Source organism: Sesamum indicum, linkage group LG11, assembly GCF_026168435.1.
Source record: "Sesamum indicum cultivar Baizhima isolate 11 linkage group LG11, ASM2616843v1, whole genome shotgun sequence".
Lineage (NCBI taxonomy): Eukaryota > Viridiplantae > Streptophyta > Magnoliopsida > Lamiales > Pedaliaceae > Sesamum > Sesamum indicum.
In genome coordinates, this window is record NC_142667.1 from 13,630,072 (window position 1) to 13,648,751 (window position 18,680).

General features: G+C 35.3%; 2 protein-coding genes across 3 annotated transcripts; both read right to left on the reverse strand.

The window, feature by feature from the left end:
* Positions 1-74: 74 nt before the first annotated feature.
* Positions 75-11,749, reverse strand: SPY (Tetratricopeptide repeat (TPR)-like superfamily protein). The gene is given in 19 exon segments (XM_088875541.1): positions 75-532; positions 535-945; positions 1,684-1,811; positions 2,280-2,497; positions 2,579-2,714; positions 2,803-2,897; positions 3,291-3,485; positions 3,646-3,844; positions 4,206-4,270; positions 5,467-5,561; positions 6,013-6,094; positions 6,179-6,247; positions 6,338-6,457; positions 6,729-6,857; positions 7,366-7,441; positions 7,543-7,718; positions 7,818-7,979; positions 8,782-9,215; positions 11,426-11,749. Coding segments are annotated over 18 exon segments (2,811 nt in total). The 5' UTR covers positions 9,190-9,215; positions 11,426-11,749; the 3' UTR covers positions 75-485.
* Positions 11,750-16,286: 4,537 nt separating this feature from the next.
* Positions 16,287-17,794, reverse strand: LOC105174209 (NAC domain-containing protein 90-like). Of its 2 annotated transcripts, none has more exons than XM_020697990.2 (3): positions 17,575-17,794; positions 17,222-17,502; positions 16,287-16,957 (listed from the first exon to the last, which is right to left on the reverse strand). In XM_020697990.2, the coding sequence occupies exons 1-3, from the start codon at positions 17,726-17,728 to the stop codon at positions 16,637-16,639; spliced, it is 756 nt and encodes a 251-aa protein (XP_020553649.2). In that variant the 5' UTR covers positions 17,729-17,794; the 3' UTR covers positions 16,287-16,636. The 2 variants fall into 2 exon arrangements, with proteins under 2 accessions (XP_020553649.2, XP_011094538.2); XM_011096236.3 differs by having other exon boundaries at positions 16,702-16,957; positions 17,242-17,502.
* Positions 17,795-18,680: the final 886 nt, after the last annotated feature.

An 18,680-nucleotide genomic window follows, 5' to 3' on the forward strand; every position in this document is an offset into this window, starting at 1 on the left:
CGGTATAACATACTAGAAGCATGCGAGTATTTAAGACGAAACCATACATAAACAACGGTAAGGCACAGAAAGCATACACAAATTGCCCTTCTATAAACTAAATTCCACAACAATAGCATCATTCCTTATATTGCAAAAACCCCATTATGACCCAAGGGGTAGAGATCATTCCTAATACAAGCCCATAGCACTACCCTTTCTTGCTTCTCCACTAGATTTTATCTTGATCAAATACATATTTCAATACTTCCTAGACTACTTCCAATATCCTGCTCCCAAAACAATTTCAGCCTTAGTGCTGCAAGAGTAGACAAATCTGCCAAGCCAAGTCATCCCAATCTACCATGTAAAGCCCCATCAAATATATGGTACAAAGGGCCTCAACCATGGATTACAGAAACTTGCTGCTGGCTAATACAACTACCTGATGCACTGGATCATTAATCATTCTCCAGGGACCTTAGTTTGATGAATCATCCGACCAACTAACACCAACCCAATTTGCCCGAGTTGCAGTTTTGACTCAACATGACCCATTCTCATCTCTATGTGAAGTACTCAATGAGGAAGACTGCCCCAGGTTAAATCCGTTAGCCTTAACTGGCGCAAGCAGACCATCTCTAGAAATATTTTTTGTGGGTTCACCTAACCTTACAGCAAGCCCCTCTGGAACTGCTTGTAGTGAATGAAGCTGCTGTTGCGGTTGCAGTTGTGCCATCTCCATGCGCCTCAAAGATGGAACGTCGTCCTTACAATACCGCCACCACATATTCCTGTATGCTGACTCCAAGTGTTGAGTGAATTCAGATCCATCACAAAGAGGAGACTTAATCATGAGATCCCTTAGTTTCATTCTCAAGTTTGAGAGGGCAGTAATATCAGAGGCCAACTGCAGAGCCATCTCTACATATTCATCTTCATTCTTGGCAACAAGGTTGCTTAACCCTGTAATGCAAATACATTGTTCATCAGACATTCCTGAATAATTTGGATGCAGGTCACAACTTATGCTGCATTATCATCAAATCATGTCATGCCCAAATGTACAGAAGGTGAAAGAAAATATAGGTTGTCTTCACTTTTATATTAACACCTGGATTTAGCATAAATAAGATTATTACACAAGAGCAACATAAATATGTCCAGCAGAGTCTCAAGTTTGAAAAGAAAGCAAGTGGTTCCTTTTAAGCCTTAAAAATGTCCCGAGAAAACCAGCTGCATAACTACCGAGGAGGGGCAAACACACAATAAGTAGATACATAATTTAGACTGTGATCAAACAACCAAAAATCAGACGATTAAGGATCCGCTGTCGAATTCTGTATCGCCTGTTGATAATTGAAGCATCCACTGTTGCAGCTTAAGAAGCCAGGACATGCTTGCAATCAAATTTTATTGGGAATAAAGAGATTGTGGTAGGCTCTTGGTATCTATGCATGTGATGTATTAGTAACATTGTTCACATCTCACTTTCACATTATCACTAAGTCTCATATTCAACAAATTCAAAGTTGAAGTCAGACATGCATGAATTCTTCTACTTTTGAGCAAATATCTATGTCCACGATACAAGGATCAACTGGCACACAATAATAAAGATATCAAGAAATTCCACCTATTTCGGAAATATTAAAGAGTGACCAGAATTTAGTAACTGTGCATGGAAAAGAAAGAAGTACGTACCAACTGTCTTGAGGAGACTTACACCAACATTATGGGCGTGCACAGAACCTCCCATAGTGACACATGGCACTCCCATGTACAGAGACTCACATGTGGTAGTTGTCCCCGCATAAGGAAAAGTATCCAAGCTAGGAACAGAAAGAGCTTTCATTAACCTCAAGAAGCATGTCATGCACAAGAACACTCTAGATTCTAGCAATAAAGAATCATTGGTCTGTCTCAAAGTAATTTACGTTTAGCTATTTGTTTCTGTGTTGGTCTTACAAGATAAACTCTCCTGCGGTAGATGTTATGCCATATCTAGGTCAAAGGAAAGCATGATTGCTACAAATGTTTTTATGATTACTAACATGAAGTGATAGCAGGCAAAGTTTAAAAAAGACCATTTGATCATGTCATAACAATGACAAGGACACAACTTCACAATTGAAGTTACATCTTAGGACTAGCCAAATTGATCACCAATGAAGTATTTGATACTTGGAACTGTCCGCATAAGCCTGTGGAATGTGGTTTATCAACTGTTTCACAAAGAAATTAAATGCTAAAGGACTAGTTCATCCCAGATCAAGTGAAAAAGGAGAAACTGACATTACCTGATGTCCATTAAGGAATATGCTTGCATATGATCATGGTTGAGAAGAATTAGAGGCAGAAGATCAACGCGCAGTGATTCCAATCCCAACTTCTCCAGTGTTGAAAGAAATTGCTGTCTTACGCTGTCACAGCAAAAAGGCTTACACTTCACAATAAGCCGAGAATTTGGAACGGCACATAGAATCCTTGCCCAGACTTGCAGAACTTTGGGTGTTATCTGATTAATTCAAATATTTAACAGTCAGAACAATAGAATCTGATGCTATGCGAAAGATCCTTATTTGACCATTCCAAATACCTTTGCAAGATTGTTGAAGCTACCGAAAGTAACAAAGCCATTAGATAAAGCAGGAGTTGGACACACTGGCCCTGCTTCAGGGGAAGGTGTGTAACACAGAAATGAATTGGGTAATCGAACTAATTCTTCAACATGCCTGCAATTAACCGAAAAAATGTATTATAGGTAGGAATCAGCTTTCATTGCGATGAAAGATGAAAATATTAAAGAACAAATTGACACACTTCTGTTTCGTATCAGGCGGGTCAGCCAATGCATCAGTTATCCTGTAATCAATGGTTGGCAAACCAGTTGTATTAGGGTAGCCAATCCACGTCACCTACAAAGCAAGACATTTCGCATCAGATGGTATCAGCACAAGAAATATGCCTTGTCCTCTCATCATGGGTCCAAAATTCAGCTTTACAACCAATCCAAATTCACTCGATGTTTTCTTCAGCTGTTGATTGTTAAGTGAGATTTTCTGCTAGCTATAAACAACACAAAGAAATATGAACTTGGTGTGGAAACGCTAGAAGTGAGGTAACCCAAAATAGTTTGCTGCATTGTAGAGTCCAAGTTGATATTTTTAAAAGGTCATGGACCTGCACTAATATTTCAAGGTATTGCTAATTTTGATAAATCGAACTATTATATTATATAAACACGAGTATAATTCTTCAAATGTGTGAATATTACCTCAATATAAAGTATCGAAGTTTTTCAGAAATACCTGAACAGGTGCAGGCCGGCAAGCCATCATTCCCAACTTGTTGTTTGCAGTATGACCAGTAAGTTCCACCAAGATATCAATTTTGTCTTCTCGGACCATGCTTGCCACCTTTTTCTCATCAATCCCGTAAATGTCCCTCCATGTTCCACCGTTCTTCAAGACTCTCTCTCTGAATCTATTAGTTTTTGCATCTGCCTGCCACATCAGAGATCATCAAGTTGTAAATATAATTGGAGGCTCTACACTTGCTCCTATCATTTAACCAAGAAACAATTGTTTGCTCGTAATGGAGAGGGGCAGCACATATAGTCAGCTAAGAATGGGCAGAATTCAAGATGTTACAGCGTAGTTCTACCTTCACAACTGCTGAATAGACAACCACCTTATAATTTGCGTAGTCATGATATATAAGCGGCGCTTCAATAAAATATGATACGGAATGAGTAAAATAATCAGGGGAGACATATCCAATAACAAGCGGCCTTTCTGGATCCTTAATGTTGTCCCAGGAAGTATACTGTGGAAATAACCGCATGAAGCGTCTACCCCAGTCTCTGCAAATAAGCATTTAAGTCAGGGCACCATAAAGATAAATATTGAAATCCAAGGTTCCATTTTCCACAACAGAAGAACTTTTACTTCGAAACTACTCTTAAACAAGTTCCAACCCATCATATCTGAAAGGATACACACGAAGTGTTATAAACAAGCATATGGACATCAAATGCTTGCTTACGTACATGTGACACGAAGATACTAGTGTTCCAAAAGATCTACACACATCTATATTTTGGTGCATGATATAAATCAGCAATGCCGCCACACTCAATAGATTTGGGAAATAGTCAAATACAGCACTTCAATTTCTAGCTCAAAGGGAGAACGAAATAGTGCGCATAAGGTTAAAAGATTGACCTGTGAGCCTCATACAATTTATCATCAGTACCCTCATTTATGTAGTTCATTGCGAGCAATCGATTCTGCAACACAAAAAAGAGAAATTGGATAAGAAATTTTTTTTCATGAGCCTAAATCCATTCAATCACATAGAAATAGGGCAGAATATAAAATATTATTGCCAAAGAAATCAGTACTCAGAAACCGATTTAGAAGGCACAGCCACCCACAAAAGGAGGGACACCAAGAAACTACACCAACCACCAAAAACGTAAGGAACTCACCCCCGAAAATTAACCTTAAAAAGTCAAATACTAAAATCCTTGGCATGTCTACCAAACCCCCCAAGATAAAACAACTGCCATGTCTTCAATGGCAGTAACCTTCTGTCTCTCATTAGACTTCTGTAAAAGTACAATGTTTTCTCCCATGGAACCTCAACCTTTGTCGGGGGACACTTTCACAAGGCTGTCATCGTCCTTTTTCTCACCAGTGCGGACCCCCCCCCTCCCAAACAAAGAAAAAAAAGGAAAAAGAAAAGAAAGAAATGAACCCTCCTTTTCTTGAGTAGGGGATGGAGGAGTCCGGGATGTGTAAGATTCAAGAAGCTCACAGCAATTCAGAACACCAGAACCATGTGTTGATAAAAATACGCCCGAGTACTGACATTCATAATGTTTTAGAAGCATTGAATGTTAGAGTGACGTAAGACTTTGTTTGGCTACAAATTCACAACTAATCAACAATGCAGGTGACACCCCTGAATGAGATAGGAGCATATGGCCCGGCTCTGAATGAGAAGGGGAACTCGTTTGGAATGTTGAAAGGATCTCTTTGGTAGAGTCCTTTCAAATTTGCATGTGCATCAAATGGGGAAGGAAAAAATTCTCTTTTAACTATGAATATATCTAAAAAATTCAAAAAGAGAAACGATGCAACCGATGTTGGACATTGTCATCTATAAAGTGCAAAAAAAACAAAAAACCGAAGAAACATATATGAAATAAACAGTTTGTAGACAGAATCATTCAAGATGAATGTTTATGCTCAGCAATTAACCAGAAAAGTGATTGAATTTTTAAAATGAACATGAACACAGTGTGCCAAACTTGTCGATGCGTTTTATTGCTGAGGTAGAGATTTAACATGAACAGAATGGTATAATATATGGCATATCTTTCAGTAAAGGTTTACAGGCTGTAAATTCTCAAGAAGAGGCTGATCCAATGTTCACAAAGATTCTCCGAGCACAACATTCATAAGTTAAAAAATGTGATACCTGGCCTGCATTGCGAGAGTCAGGATCTATTTTAAGGCACTGCTCATATGCTTCAACTGCAAGAGATATGTTCCCAGCATCTCTGTAGAGGACCCCTACACATCCAAAAGAAATAGTCATGTATTACTTGATAATGATATGATCTCTATTTAAAATACTTCCAAAAAGTAGCAATAGGATATTTCATACTCGAAGTGACTGAAGTTAGAAAAGACATCTTTAATTATGAGCACATATGCGGGTCCCTTTCCTGCAAATTATTTATGTATCACACCCTTACTTTCCAGTTTCCACTTCTCAGCAACCTCCCTCCACCCTCACCCCTGAAATACGCATGCATGTGCTCATCCGAACCACACAATGTTGGTTGGTTTAGCCGACATTCTATTTGACTATCATAGGTTCTCAATTATCAAGTATTAAGTATAGGTTTGTTAATTGCTAAAAATAAGCTACATATGTGAAAAGCACAGTTAAGAAACCTATAAATAAAATCACAGAGCTTTTGCATTTATTTGATAGAGGATGGAAGACAAATTGAAGGACCTAAATTATTATATGCTTCGGCATAAGTCGGATTTGCAACAATAGCTTTCTCAATCATGCTAGCAGCAGCATCCATTTTACCCTGTAAACAGAACTGAAGCTATGAATTTTTCATCCCAGAACCAAGCAACTCAAAAATAAACACGAAATACAAGAGACACAAAACCTGGACTGTGTAAACAACTCCAAGATTGTTTAATGACTGGGAAAAGTTAGGTTTGATTGATAAAGCCATCTGCAGATACATACGATATTATAAGGTGAAAAATGAAACATGTGATGTGTCATGTGTACATCAACAAAGATTTGCAAGCTTTAAACTTGCCTGGTAACACTCTACTGCTTTATCAAGGTTGTCACGATCCTTGTATATCACCCCTAAATTGTTACATGCCTCTGCACAATGGGGATTGAAGTGGAATGCAAGTTCATAAAAGACAATTGCCTGCATAAGTAAGATGGCAGAAAATTATAATCAGGTATGGAAAAGGATGTTTGAAACAAAAAAGTCCTCCAAGCGAGGCCTTAATAGAAGCTGACCTGCGATTGCCAGTCTGCAGGGGAAAGCACTAGCACAAGTACAATATTATTGAATAAAATATTATAATCATATGACACAAGAAAAAAAATACAAAGTAAATATGATACATCCTCATGGTAGTGCACTGATTTTGCAATAGAAGCACCAGAAGTTGATGATTTTTATTTCCAATTACCATGTCAAACTTCAGCATTTCTCCATAAGCAACACCAAGATTGTACATGGCATCAGCGTAGTGCCAATTATAATAGAGAGCTTTCTTGTAATATGCAACGCCCTGGTTAATATCACCCTCCAATTTAACCTGGACGGAGAAGTTCTGAGTCAACAATCAAAATACACAACCATATGGGATTCCTTGGGAATTTTCTACAATATATATGAGTGATAAATGCAAGAACAGTGAGGTGTTAAAATGCAGAATACATCCAAGATACAGCTCATAATTTTCTGCAGAAGTCCACAATAGAATTCTGTAACGTGACGAAATAAATTAGTTGCCCTCAAAGGCCAAAAACATTTACCATATTTCCGACTTCATATGCAGTTCATCACAAATATGGCAGATTCAAGAAGAGTTGTACGGACGCACTTGCTTATTTGAACAATTACGAAATGTATCATCATGTTTTTACCAGGGTTGAAAGAAAATGGAATAAACACAATGACTAGGGACAAAAATGCGGTAAGACAATTTTCTAATGATCATAACCATCATTTTTCCTGATCAAAAAGAAATATTTGACAATCCAAAAATTATCTGCTGGAGTTATCTAAAGGCACAATTTAATTAGGAAAAATAGAAACCAAACCTTTGTGCCTAAATCTGTTAAGGCAATGGCCATGTTATTTTTTGCAATCTCAAAGTTTGGTGAGACAGTTAAACACCTGTTATAAGAATAAGAAACAAATTCACACAGTATCAGATGGATGAAAGTCAAACAAACCAGGAAATTCTAAGAAAAGGCGACAAATGATTAACTTATCACCTTTCATAACAGGCAATAGCTGACTCCAAATCCCCACGATTTTTGTAGATAACACCCATGTTGCAATATGCTTCTGCATACATGGGCCTCTCTATTGCAGCTTTTTCATAGCAATTAAGGGCTGTGTCATATTGCATCATTTCCGAATAGACAACGCCAAGGTTATAATAAGCCGGCTGCAGACAGAAAACTCATATATCAATTTTCAAATGCTTTAATAATAAAATCCCATTAACCTGGAAAGACGATTATGGAAGAGGGAAATGTGGAATTACAGCATAGTGAGGGTCAATTTTGATAGCTTCATAGTACTTCTGAATTCCCTCCTGAGTATTACCAGCAAGCTTTAAGCTAGTTCCAAGATCCGTTAAAACAATTGCCAGGCATTCTGCTGCAAGCTTGTAAGATGGGTCAGCCTTTAGAGCTTTCTGATACATCTGCACCAAAGCAACTTCCATAATATGAAAGGCAGAAAGCCGCGAAAGGAAAAACAAAATCCAGTTACTTTAGAACTCCAAGAAAACTCTAAATGGTAAGATAATGGCTTGAAGATTGCCAAAGCAACAATCCAACAACCAGATAAAATTCCAACTATTCCATCAATATTGAACAGCTATCCCATTTATTTTCCAACTAAAACAGGAATTTATAACCAGACTGAAAAGCTGACATGTGGTGTTTTTACTGCCAACATGGGATGTAAATTCATATTTTTGAGCAAAACAAACACTACAGTGTTTAAGTTCATAGAGTTTTTATAGTCAAATTTTCTGTCTGCATTAGGTAGGAGAGGTGTAAAAAACAGTGTCTAATCTTCAAAATACATTGTCAAAGTAAAGCATATGAGGAGAAATGGACGGAGCTGATGAAAGTATAACTTAGGCCCAACATATATAGCCTTGGTAGAAGCCATGAACCAGATGAACATGATTTTTGCAGGCCAGAACATATCTGGGAGAAGGTATGGAAAATAAAAACAAAAACTCAAAGTCTGAAGAAGTGGAACCACTAAACCATTTTCAGACTTTTTAATTTGCTGAAGTACAAGTCCTATAGAGCTTATCATAAATTATTAGGATATAACAGATCAAATTTCATCATAACCCACAAAAAGTGAAGGTTTCTGAAGGATCTCATTCATGTAGTCAAACCGATATCGCTTCTTAGAATCAGGAAAACTGATTCAGCAAGTTTTAAAAAAAAGCTATAACAACATCTATGCTGAATGAAGAAGCATACCTCAGCTGCCTCCACCAGTCGACCCTCATCTTTATATAAGATACCGCAATGTGTGAGAGCACATGCATTTTGTGGTTCCAACCTAACGGCTTCAGCAAAACTTTCATACGCAAGCCTCCCCAAGTTCTGCATCTGCAGGCAAATCCCTTTGCCAATATAAGCTTCAACATTTTCAGCATCCTTCTCCAACACAGTCTCGTAGACGGCAAGTGCATCCACAAACTTATTCCTAGAGCGGAGTATGTTGGCATATGACAGAGCATCTTTACCCTCAAGACTCTTCTTCATAGGGCTAACGCCCATAGGACTTCTGCTCCCCGAAGAAGGCTGTCCTTCTTTTAGCAAAACATGACCATTTTGTAAGTCCCTTACCTTTTCAGTGTCAACATCCTTTTTTGTCAAATCCATCTAACTTGGTACACAATCTCAGATTCCTGAAACAAGACAATCAATGGTAAGAAATGCAAAAGTATGGCACTTTTCCATGACAAACAAAGTCAACTTGATTGAAAACAACAATCATTCCTTAAACATTAAAGAAAAATAATAGGCCTCATTAGTTTGAACAAGGTAGCAGAACAGGTCCCATTTAAAAAAATTAACACTAAAACTGCATTGAGTTTGAACAGTTCTCCTTACCCAAACTAGCAGTGAACCAGTCTAGGTTTCCCTTTCTCTTCCCAAAAATATAATGGACCAGCTACAGCATATTAGGAGAAGGGGAAGTGTGGGAAAAGGAAAGAATTAAGCTCGATTAATAAAGGACAATAACATTTCCTTGTGTAAACCGAAAATTCCATTGAAACCGCTCCATAAGCAAATGCAGCATATTAAATTTGATCTGCGCACAAAAAGGGTTGAGCAAAAATAGAATCACTATGAGAGGGCATCATGGGCATCAAACAGCTAATGAAGAAGAATTGTTAAAGTGTGATTGCAACCCATCTAAACAAGGTTTGTTCTTGGATGAAAATAAAGTGATATAGACTTGGAAAGGTTCAATCAAATAATGGCCCAGTTAAATACATGATGTTCAACCAAGCCACCTTCTTCTCTTTTTTCCTGGTAAACCAACATAGAAGTGAGTATAATGTCTGACCTTCAGAGCATAACAAAGTTTAATAATAAACATTATATCATATTCTTAATTTTAGCAACATGTCCAACCTAGTACATCACTTCATCAAGACATGTTTCACAATTTATCGTGATATTCTTTGAATCTGATCAGGTATAATGGAAAGTTTACGAGACATCCACTTACAGAAGACTAGACATTTTAAGCAATCTATCTGCAAGTCAAGATTTACTTTTCTGTCTAGATTAAATGCAGTACCTAGGCAACACCAGCACCAAGGCTAAGATTTTCAGTTTCAATTTTGTTACTTCCTCTTTCTTTATGTTTTCATTTTCAGAGCTACTCTGTGATTTTTGTTTGTTGTCTTGCCTTCAGATTATCCGCACCACCCTCTTCAAGCCAATATAGAGGACCTTACTCTTCCTGCCCCGTCTATCGCCTCATTTGATCAAATATAAACAAATTGGTACACAATAATTCAGGAGCGCCAAATTATATGAGCATAATATACACCCCAAAATCATCAAAGGTAATATTCTTCAGGGAGATCAGGCAGGCTGGTGTGCTTGAAGTCATATCGGCACTACTAAGGCCCATAGTTTTGATGCTGATTACTTAAGAAAATATCGTATAAAATCGACCAAGATACAGTCTCAAAAACTTTTGGTTAGTGTTTTCCTGTCTTGTCCATATAATATTTGCACGGCATAATAATCTCTGATCCAGGTATTCCCTTTCCTTCGGCCGGCAGTGCTGGAAGAAAGAAAATCTTTCCCAGGACAAATATCAGATATCTAACCCGCAATTGAACAAGTTGATTCCAAAACCACAATTCCACATCACCAACCTACCAAGAGCAACACCAGCTCTTCCCACCAGCACTTGACTTGATCAATTCACAGTGTCATAAACAACACTAATAAATTCCACCATAGCTGCATTCCACTGACACACTACCACCCAACTGGATAAAACAATATCCCTTTTCTACAAGTTAAGACATCCTCTAAAACCAAAAGTCATAAGAGGGTCACCAATGACAGAATGTGAACTCTCAATAGCCCCCAGCCCCCCTCTCATTGCCTGCTAGCCAACTGATGCTGACCGTGACAGCAGCAGATACCATAGTAATAAGACCTATCCTCAAACTAGATTCCGGTAGCCAATACTATACACCAGGTGCAATGATCATATAACGAAAGTATAACACCTTAGATTATTAGTTGGAAACCTTAACACCATGATTAAATACTAAACCACATTTTTTTAACCAATAATCGGCATCAAATAAGTCTTCGAACCAATTTCTCGCCACTGAGCAGAACAGTAAAAGAAACCCTAAACAGAATTACATTTATCAACTTTCAATAAATTGAATGCAGCCCCACACTTGAAGAACTCCCCAACCCTTTGCTCTTTAGAAATAATTGCAATTTGCTCTAACTCATCCAAAAAACAACACTAACAACAACATACTTAACCAAATTAATCGACAAAAAATCGGCCCAAAAAAAAAAAAAAGCATTGTTCAGAACTACGGCAAGGAACAACTTAGTGGGAGCTTACTATCAATTGATTCGGCAGCCCTCCAAGTATGAATTGATTCCGAAGCTCTCCAACTATGAATTGATCCCGAAGCTTTTTCGCTACACCTCCGAACACCAAAACATGGCGGCGGGCCTCTTGCTGGGTGTGGGGCTCGGTGTTGCGCTTGATGTCTCCCAACTACGGAGCCCCTGCTGTTCGTCTGTTTGCTTGCTACAATCACACCATATACTATCATAGGTTTCAATTGTTGCCCATCACTTTTACTGTAATTGCGTAATTGCCACTGACTTCTCGGGGAAGGGGAAGAAGAGCATAAAGTATTTATACCGATCTCTCTCTTTTGCTTAATTGCTTTTTTCCTCCCTTTTATATTTCTCAATTAATTAATTAATTAATTAATTCCTAATTATGCCAAATGTGGTTCTTATTTCAATCACTATAAACTTTGAAATTTTCTAATACTATTCTGTTTTTCTTTTTACATATATTTAAATTTTACATTTAATTAAATATATTAATAATTTCAATGAAATAACATTCAATATTTATATTAAAATTTGAATTTATATGACAAAATGAAGAATTTTTCAGCATCTTCACATCAATGAGGTTCAAATTCATAATCATAATTAGATAGAATCCACTTTTTTATTTTAAAAAGCGTTTAGATGAGTTTATACGCTTGTCAAAATATCTGACAATATGCTTTAGAATTTATAAAATATTGAAAAGTATTTAAATATTTTCTTTAAAAATGACCGCGTTGGATCATAATGAAGCTCATAAACTTTTTTTAAAAAAAAATAGTAAATTCTTAACTTATTTTTAAATTTTTAGCAAACTCTTTCAATTTTAATCATATTAATAAGAGAACTGCAATCACTAATATCTTATGATATTCGTAATTTAATTTTATCCAAATAACTTAAGATATTATTTTTAAAACAAAAAATAACATTTTATAATATTTTAACCAAATAGTCTTAATCATGGTAACTTTATATTTGGAGTGTTATAATGTCATGGGTGACGACTGGGCCCAGCCCAATTCAAACGAGCACCCTGCAACCCTCCCTCCAAGAACTCAATCAATGCCCAACACGGTTCAGACGTCAGACTTGTGGCCATTACGTTGATACACAACTTTTATTTATTTATTGCATAATAATTATATTTTGTTATTTGAACTATATTTATTTTTATATTTTGTTATTTAATTTTTATTTGTGTTAATTTATTATTTTAATTTTATAAAATTTTACACTTTGCTATATATGATCATCTTTTTGTTGATTGCGTGTGAGAGAAATATCATATTACATAACCTTTAAGTATCACATTTGCAATGCATATGGTAAAAAAACTTGGTTGAAAGACAGTAATAAATGACAAAGTGCAAAATTTCGTAAAGTTAAGATGGTAAATTGACATTAAAAAAAAAGGTTTAAATATCAAAATTTAAAAATAATTATAGTTCGGATGACAAATATGATTAACCCTTATTTATTTATTTTGAGCACTTACTTTTATTCCAATAGTTTCCATTAATAAATCCTATGGCCTGTCCTAAATAGTCTAATGGTATTATCTTATTCATGTGAAAGATGGGTTGCAGATTCCAATTTCAAGAATGGACTTTGAAATCCACTTTAATCGTCATAAAAAAGAAAAAGGAAAAGCATAAAATGATTCGGAAATGACACTCCTTTCAAAATAGAGTTAAATACACTCCTCTCTTATGAGGTTTGACATAATTATACGTAATTTTTTTGTGATTTTAAAAAATTACATCTAGTAATAATGAATTTGCTTTCGTCTAACAACAGGCCTCTCTGATAGTTAAAATTTACTGAATTTATTGATATCACAAAAAAACTGAATGAAGATTCGATATTTACCCTCAATTGACCGACTATTGACTCACTGAATGTCAAACAAAATTATTCTAACTAAATATCCCTATAACGGTAAAGATAAACCTCCTCACATGCATTAATATGTGAAGATGTGTAAGTGTAATTTAATCATAAAAAGATTTATTTAATTTGCAATAAATCACTAATAAGTCAATTTAGGGTAAATATGAGCTTTTATTGGGTTTTTTTGATTAACATCATCAATTCCGTAAAATTTGACTCACAAAGGGACTTATTTGTTAAACAAAGCAAATTTCAGAGAAAACAGATATAAATTCTCAGACCATAAAGAGTTGTATATAATTTCACCATATTTGAGAGGAAGACATTGCAATTATCCCTTTAAAATATTAAGACTACAATGACTCAACATATATTGCAGTTTACATAATTAAGAAACAAAAGGGTTGATTCAATATGAAAGGTAGACCAAAAGGCATGACTAGTTTTCAAGAACATTGACAAACTTGATTATGAGTTTATGAAATGTCAACCACCATGAAAATTTGATGTTCTTGGGAAAAAAATGAGACAAATTGACAGACCAAATGGAGTGCAATAAACTTCCAACTCTGAATTGGACAGACAGAATGCAATTCTCATGAAATTTCACTTAGATGAGTTCAAATGGTTAGGTCAATTAGATGTTATCTTGGATCAATTTTATTAACTCTATTTTTAGCTCAAATTAAGAAAAAAAATTGACCCCATAACTTTTCTAATTCCATTTTGCGTGTTTCTTACTTTTTTGTTTTGTATTTTTTTCAAGAATAAAAGGTCAGGTCGATTTGAATATCGTTGCGGTTACACCAAATGAGGAAGCTTAATTGTTGCGAAAAATATGTATATATTATTTTAGATACGCAACGAATAAATAAATTATATTTGATTTATTTTTTAAAATATTATTTATCTTTTGGAAAGGGTTCATATATTATTAAATATGGTGGCAACCTCTTTAGGAGTAGGGATTAAATTCTATTTTTTTTAAAAAAATAATTGATAAAATATCAAAAAAAGACTTATGTTGGATGGAAATTATTATTAAAAAAGCTATAAAAATTTGATGTTGAACAAACACTATTATAAAAAAAATTAAATAAAAAATTTAGGAAATATGTAAAATTATATTTAAGGTTCAAAAGGGTATATTGAAAAATTCAATATAAAATTTGAATAAAACCCTAATGGAAGCTAATAAATTGTTGGGGAAATATTATTATAACGGGGTCAATAATAAAAAATTTTCAAATAACAAATAGGGTATTTAATTATAATAATATCAAACTTTAATAGAGCTCAACGTATTACTTGGTTGTATGGAGTCGACCACCATAAAAATACACCTACATAAAATAATGAATTTTACGTCCGATATAAAAATTTGAAATTGTGTATAATTGTTATTTATTTATTTATTTTATTTATTTATTTATTTTTTGTGAGAAGGAGAAATGTCGAAGAAAAAGGTTAATAGTATGTGGTGGAAGTCTATACCGAGTCAAGCAGGAAAGTCTATAGGCCAACACCTCTACGAAGATGACCAAATTAAGTTGCTAGGAATTCGGTGACTTGTAGCATGGGAGAATCTACGTGGAATTAATAATCATGAATTACTATTTATGGCTTGAGAATTTATGAATTTTTTTTATAGTGAATGGATTATAATTATATTATGAATTTAAATTATTAATAATTAATATATATATATATCACTTATTAATATCATATATAAATATGTAATTAATAATTATTACTACAGTAAGATCAATTAAAATGAAGCATGACCAAAATCTTTTAATTTAAACTCATAGTTGGCCGAAGTTTAAAATATTATATTTTCGCTCAAGTGGGTGTGTTTTCGACTTTCGAATGTTTATTGTTACGAGTTTAAAATTCTCCTTGCAGTTTTAATTTCAAATTTGTTGTTGCCTCCTGACTTATTACGGAATTTGCGTAAAGAATTATTACTAATATTATATTTTCTGTCGGAAAAAAAAAAAAGAAAAGAAAATTATTTCATAAAAAGTAAAAAAGAGTTCTTAAAATAATTATACACAGGCAAGTACTGTATAAGTACTTGAAGTCCATGAATACTGATTTCCTGATGAAAACTTGGCTGGAAAGGCTGGAACCCACCCCGCGTCAACGCCTCATTTGACGAAAGAAAGAAAACGTTCGTGTCAGAAAGTCGCGAGAACCTTAAATTACTTAGTCCAACTGAGATTTTTTGTTTGATTGGTACAATGTGGGTTGGGATTTGGGGACACGAGGTCTGAATTCAGAATTCTTTGCTTGATTAAAGTGATGTCAACTTAATTAATTGATTGATGATAATTAAAATTACGTTCATATATATATATATATATGTATATAGTGAAACATACATGTTGCATTTCACTGCAATGAGAATAAAAGAATTGAAATTTTAATTAAAATATTCAATCTAATAATGAAAATATTAGAAGGGAACTCCATAAATTAGAAAGGGTTCGTTGAGTTGGAAATTTTGTACCAATTATTGGCATAAAATATTAGTTTTGATTTTCAGTGAATCGATTACAATTTATATGAAATCTGAACATGTGGTCGTTTATAATTGGATATCAAGTTCGTCAATTAAGAGCTTAATTACAATTAAATACTATAATAAATTAACATGAGGACTGATTAAGATATATTTAATATTAATATTCATAATAAGGTTAGAAATTAATACTCCATGTAATGACAGGTGTAGGAGTTTAATGATGGAGGAATACTAATTGTGGTAAAAAGTAAAGCATTGAGAGTCTTTTTATCTAGAAGGAACGTGCCATGCACCCATTCACAATGTTAATGTTTGTAATGATCTTCAACTTTAGTTCATTGCAATTCACATTACAAGGACAAGAAATGTAGGGGTGGTTTCATTTATGTTGTTTTTTGTTTTTTAATACATTAATTCAACTAATACATCAATATAACTAAAATCAATAATTCATATAAAATGAGATAAATATTCACACATTCGATGGTATACAAATACATATTTTGAATTTGTTTATGGGACAAAAAAAATGTAGAGATGGCAAATTTTAGCCACTTATATTTTCGAATATATGAAAATATTAAAATTATTGAACAAAATTATCGAAATGAATTCGTGTATCATATACTTGTGTCATACATTCTCATGGACATACGTACATACAACTATGAACTACCTCGTTAGCAGCTTTCCTTATTAACTCCAAAAATCAGTTAAATTAACCTCCAAAATGGTTGGAAGTTAATCACATGATCAGCATCAGGTCCTTATTGTTTCACATAATCAATCAAACCAGCTGAGCTGCTCCCAGTCCAAGAAGAGCTCACTGCCCATATCCTGGTAGTTTCCGCTCGTCATCTCCGCAGGCTGCGACGGATTTATAACGGTGATTGGGTCGCCGGAGGATGAACTATCCAACGACCAGTCAGTTATCGTCGGTAGTACTATGTGTTGATCAATGTTGGATGTTGAGTCTGCCGCCGCCTCATGACGGTCATCATGCTGGTGGTGCACCGCCGTGGATGCTGGCGGCGGCCGCCTGTCGAAAGCTCTCAAGCATTTTGATGTTTTGTAGATTCTGCATAGGGTTATTTGTTCCCTTATCTGTAAATCAGAAAGGGGGAGAAGTAAGTGTTTTTTTTTTAAATATATTTTTATAGATTAATTTATGAAATTAATTCAAAGGAGAAGAAGAGTTTAGGGTTTTAGGGCATGGAAAAATTTGAATTAATATACTTGTTTTGTAATTGACGTACGACTCAAAATACATTCAAGTATAATATATATAATTTAGTTCAGTCAAATTGAATTTGGGTAAAAATTGCAAGTGTAAAATCATTACAGAAGTGGTATGCAAATGAAGCAGACCTGTGGATGAATTTGATTACCAGTTTGAATAGCTTTATACTCATTCATCTTCCACACGGTCCTCCTGCCGTTGGGAGCTCGTCCCACGTAGAAAACCATAGTTCTTTTCCTACCAATCACGCGATTCTCACTGGAATACACGTTGGTCGGAGATCCAGTGGCTTTCCAGTACCCCCGATCGGTCAACCGGTTCGGCCTGCCGCCACGGGCCTCTCTCTCCTGCCGGGGAATGAAGAAGAACCACTGCTCCGCGTCCGCCGGGCTATACTCTCCGCCTAGTTCTGCAATTCCAGCAATGATCAGAAACATAAATTCTTAAGGGGAAAAAGAGAGAGAGAGAGGGAGATTTGTACGTGGGAGATCGGAGGGATTGTAGTGGTAGATATCGAGAAGTGGAATGATTCTGTCAATTTCGGGTCTTGAGGCGTTGAGCTTGTTATGGAGGTAGAAAGAAACCAGTTCTTCCTCAGTGGGGTAGAACCGGAAACCCGTTGGTAGATCATCCATATCAATGATTGATTCTGTTCTGCAACCTGCTCTCTCTCTCTCGCTCTCTCTCTCTCTCTCTCTCGCTCTCTCTCTCCATCACATATATATATATATACATATATGGAAAAATTCAGAAACCCCTATAATAATTGGAATGTTCAAAAAGCCTCCTATGAAAATTAAAGTATCAAATACCCTCTGTGATATAAAATAAAATTTTAAAAAATCCCTTCGTACAAAATTTGTGCCACACGCGCTTTGACTGCGATTTTTCTATGAAAATATATTTTTTTTTGACATTTTTACCCTTCTCTCACAGTTAATATATAATTAAATATTATATATTTTATTAATAATAAAATATTATTTCATATAATAATTATTTAATTATTTATATAATAAAATATTATTTAAATTAAATTATAAAAAAAATTTGCAGCGGCGGCTGCGGCTGAAGAGGAGGGCCGCGCCGACCCTCCTCACCCCTGGGCGACGGCCGTCGCCCATAACTTCGAAGGCGACGCAACAAGGGCGACCACGTGGCCCAGATGTGGGCGATCGGCACTCAGAAGGATGGTGGAGGGAGGGAAGGGAAGGGGGGAGGGGGTTGCAGGCGAGAGGGGTGGGGGTGGGAGAAGGGGTTTGCAGGGGGGTGGGGGGAAGACGACGGGGTTGGGGGGGTTGGGGGGGGAGGCCGGGTGGGTGGGATATATAATTAATTTTTATTTTTTTAAAATTATAATTATATATTATAAATATATTTTAATAATATTAAATTCTACTTATTATAAATTAAAATAATTATATATTAATAAGTTTAGTTTAACTAGTTGACTAGAAGAGGTATTTTAGTCATTGTGTTTAAAAAAATAGGCTCAAATTGATCAGGAGCAGTGACATGAGGATGATTTTTTATATTAAAAATTTCATAAGGGAATTGTTGATATTTTTATATATCACAGGGGGTCAA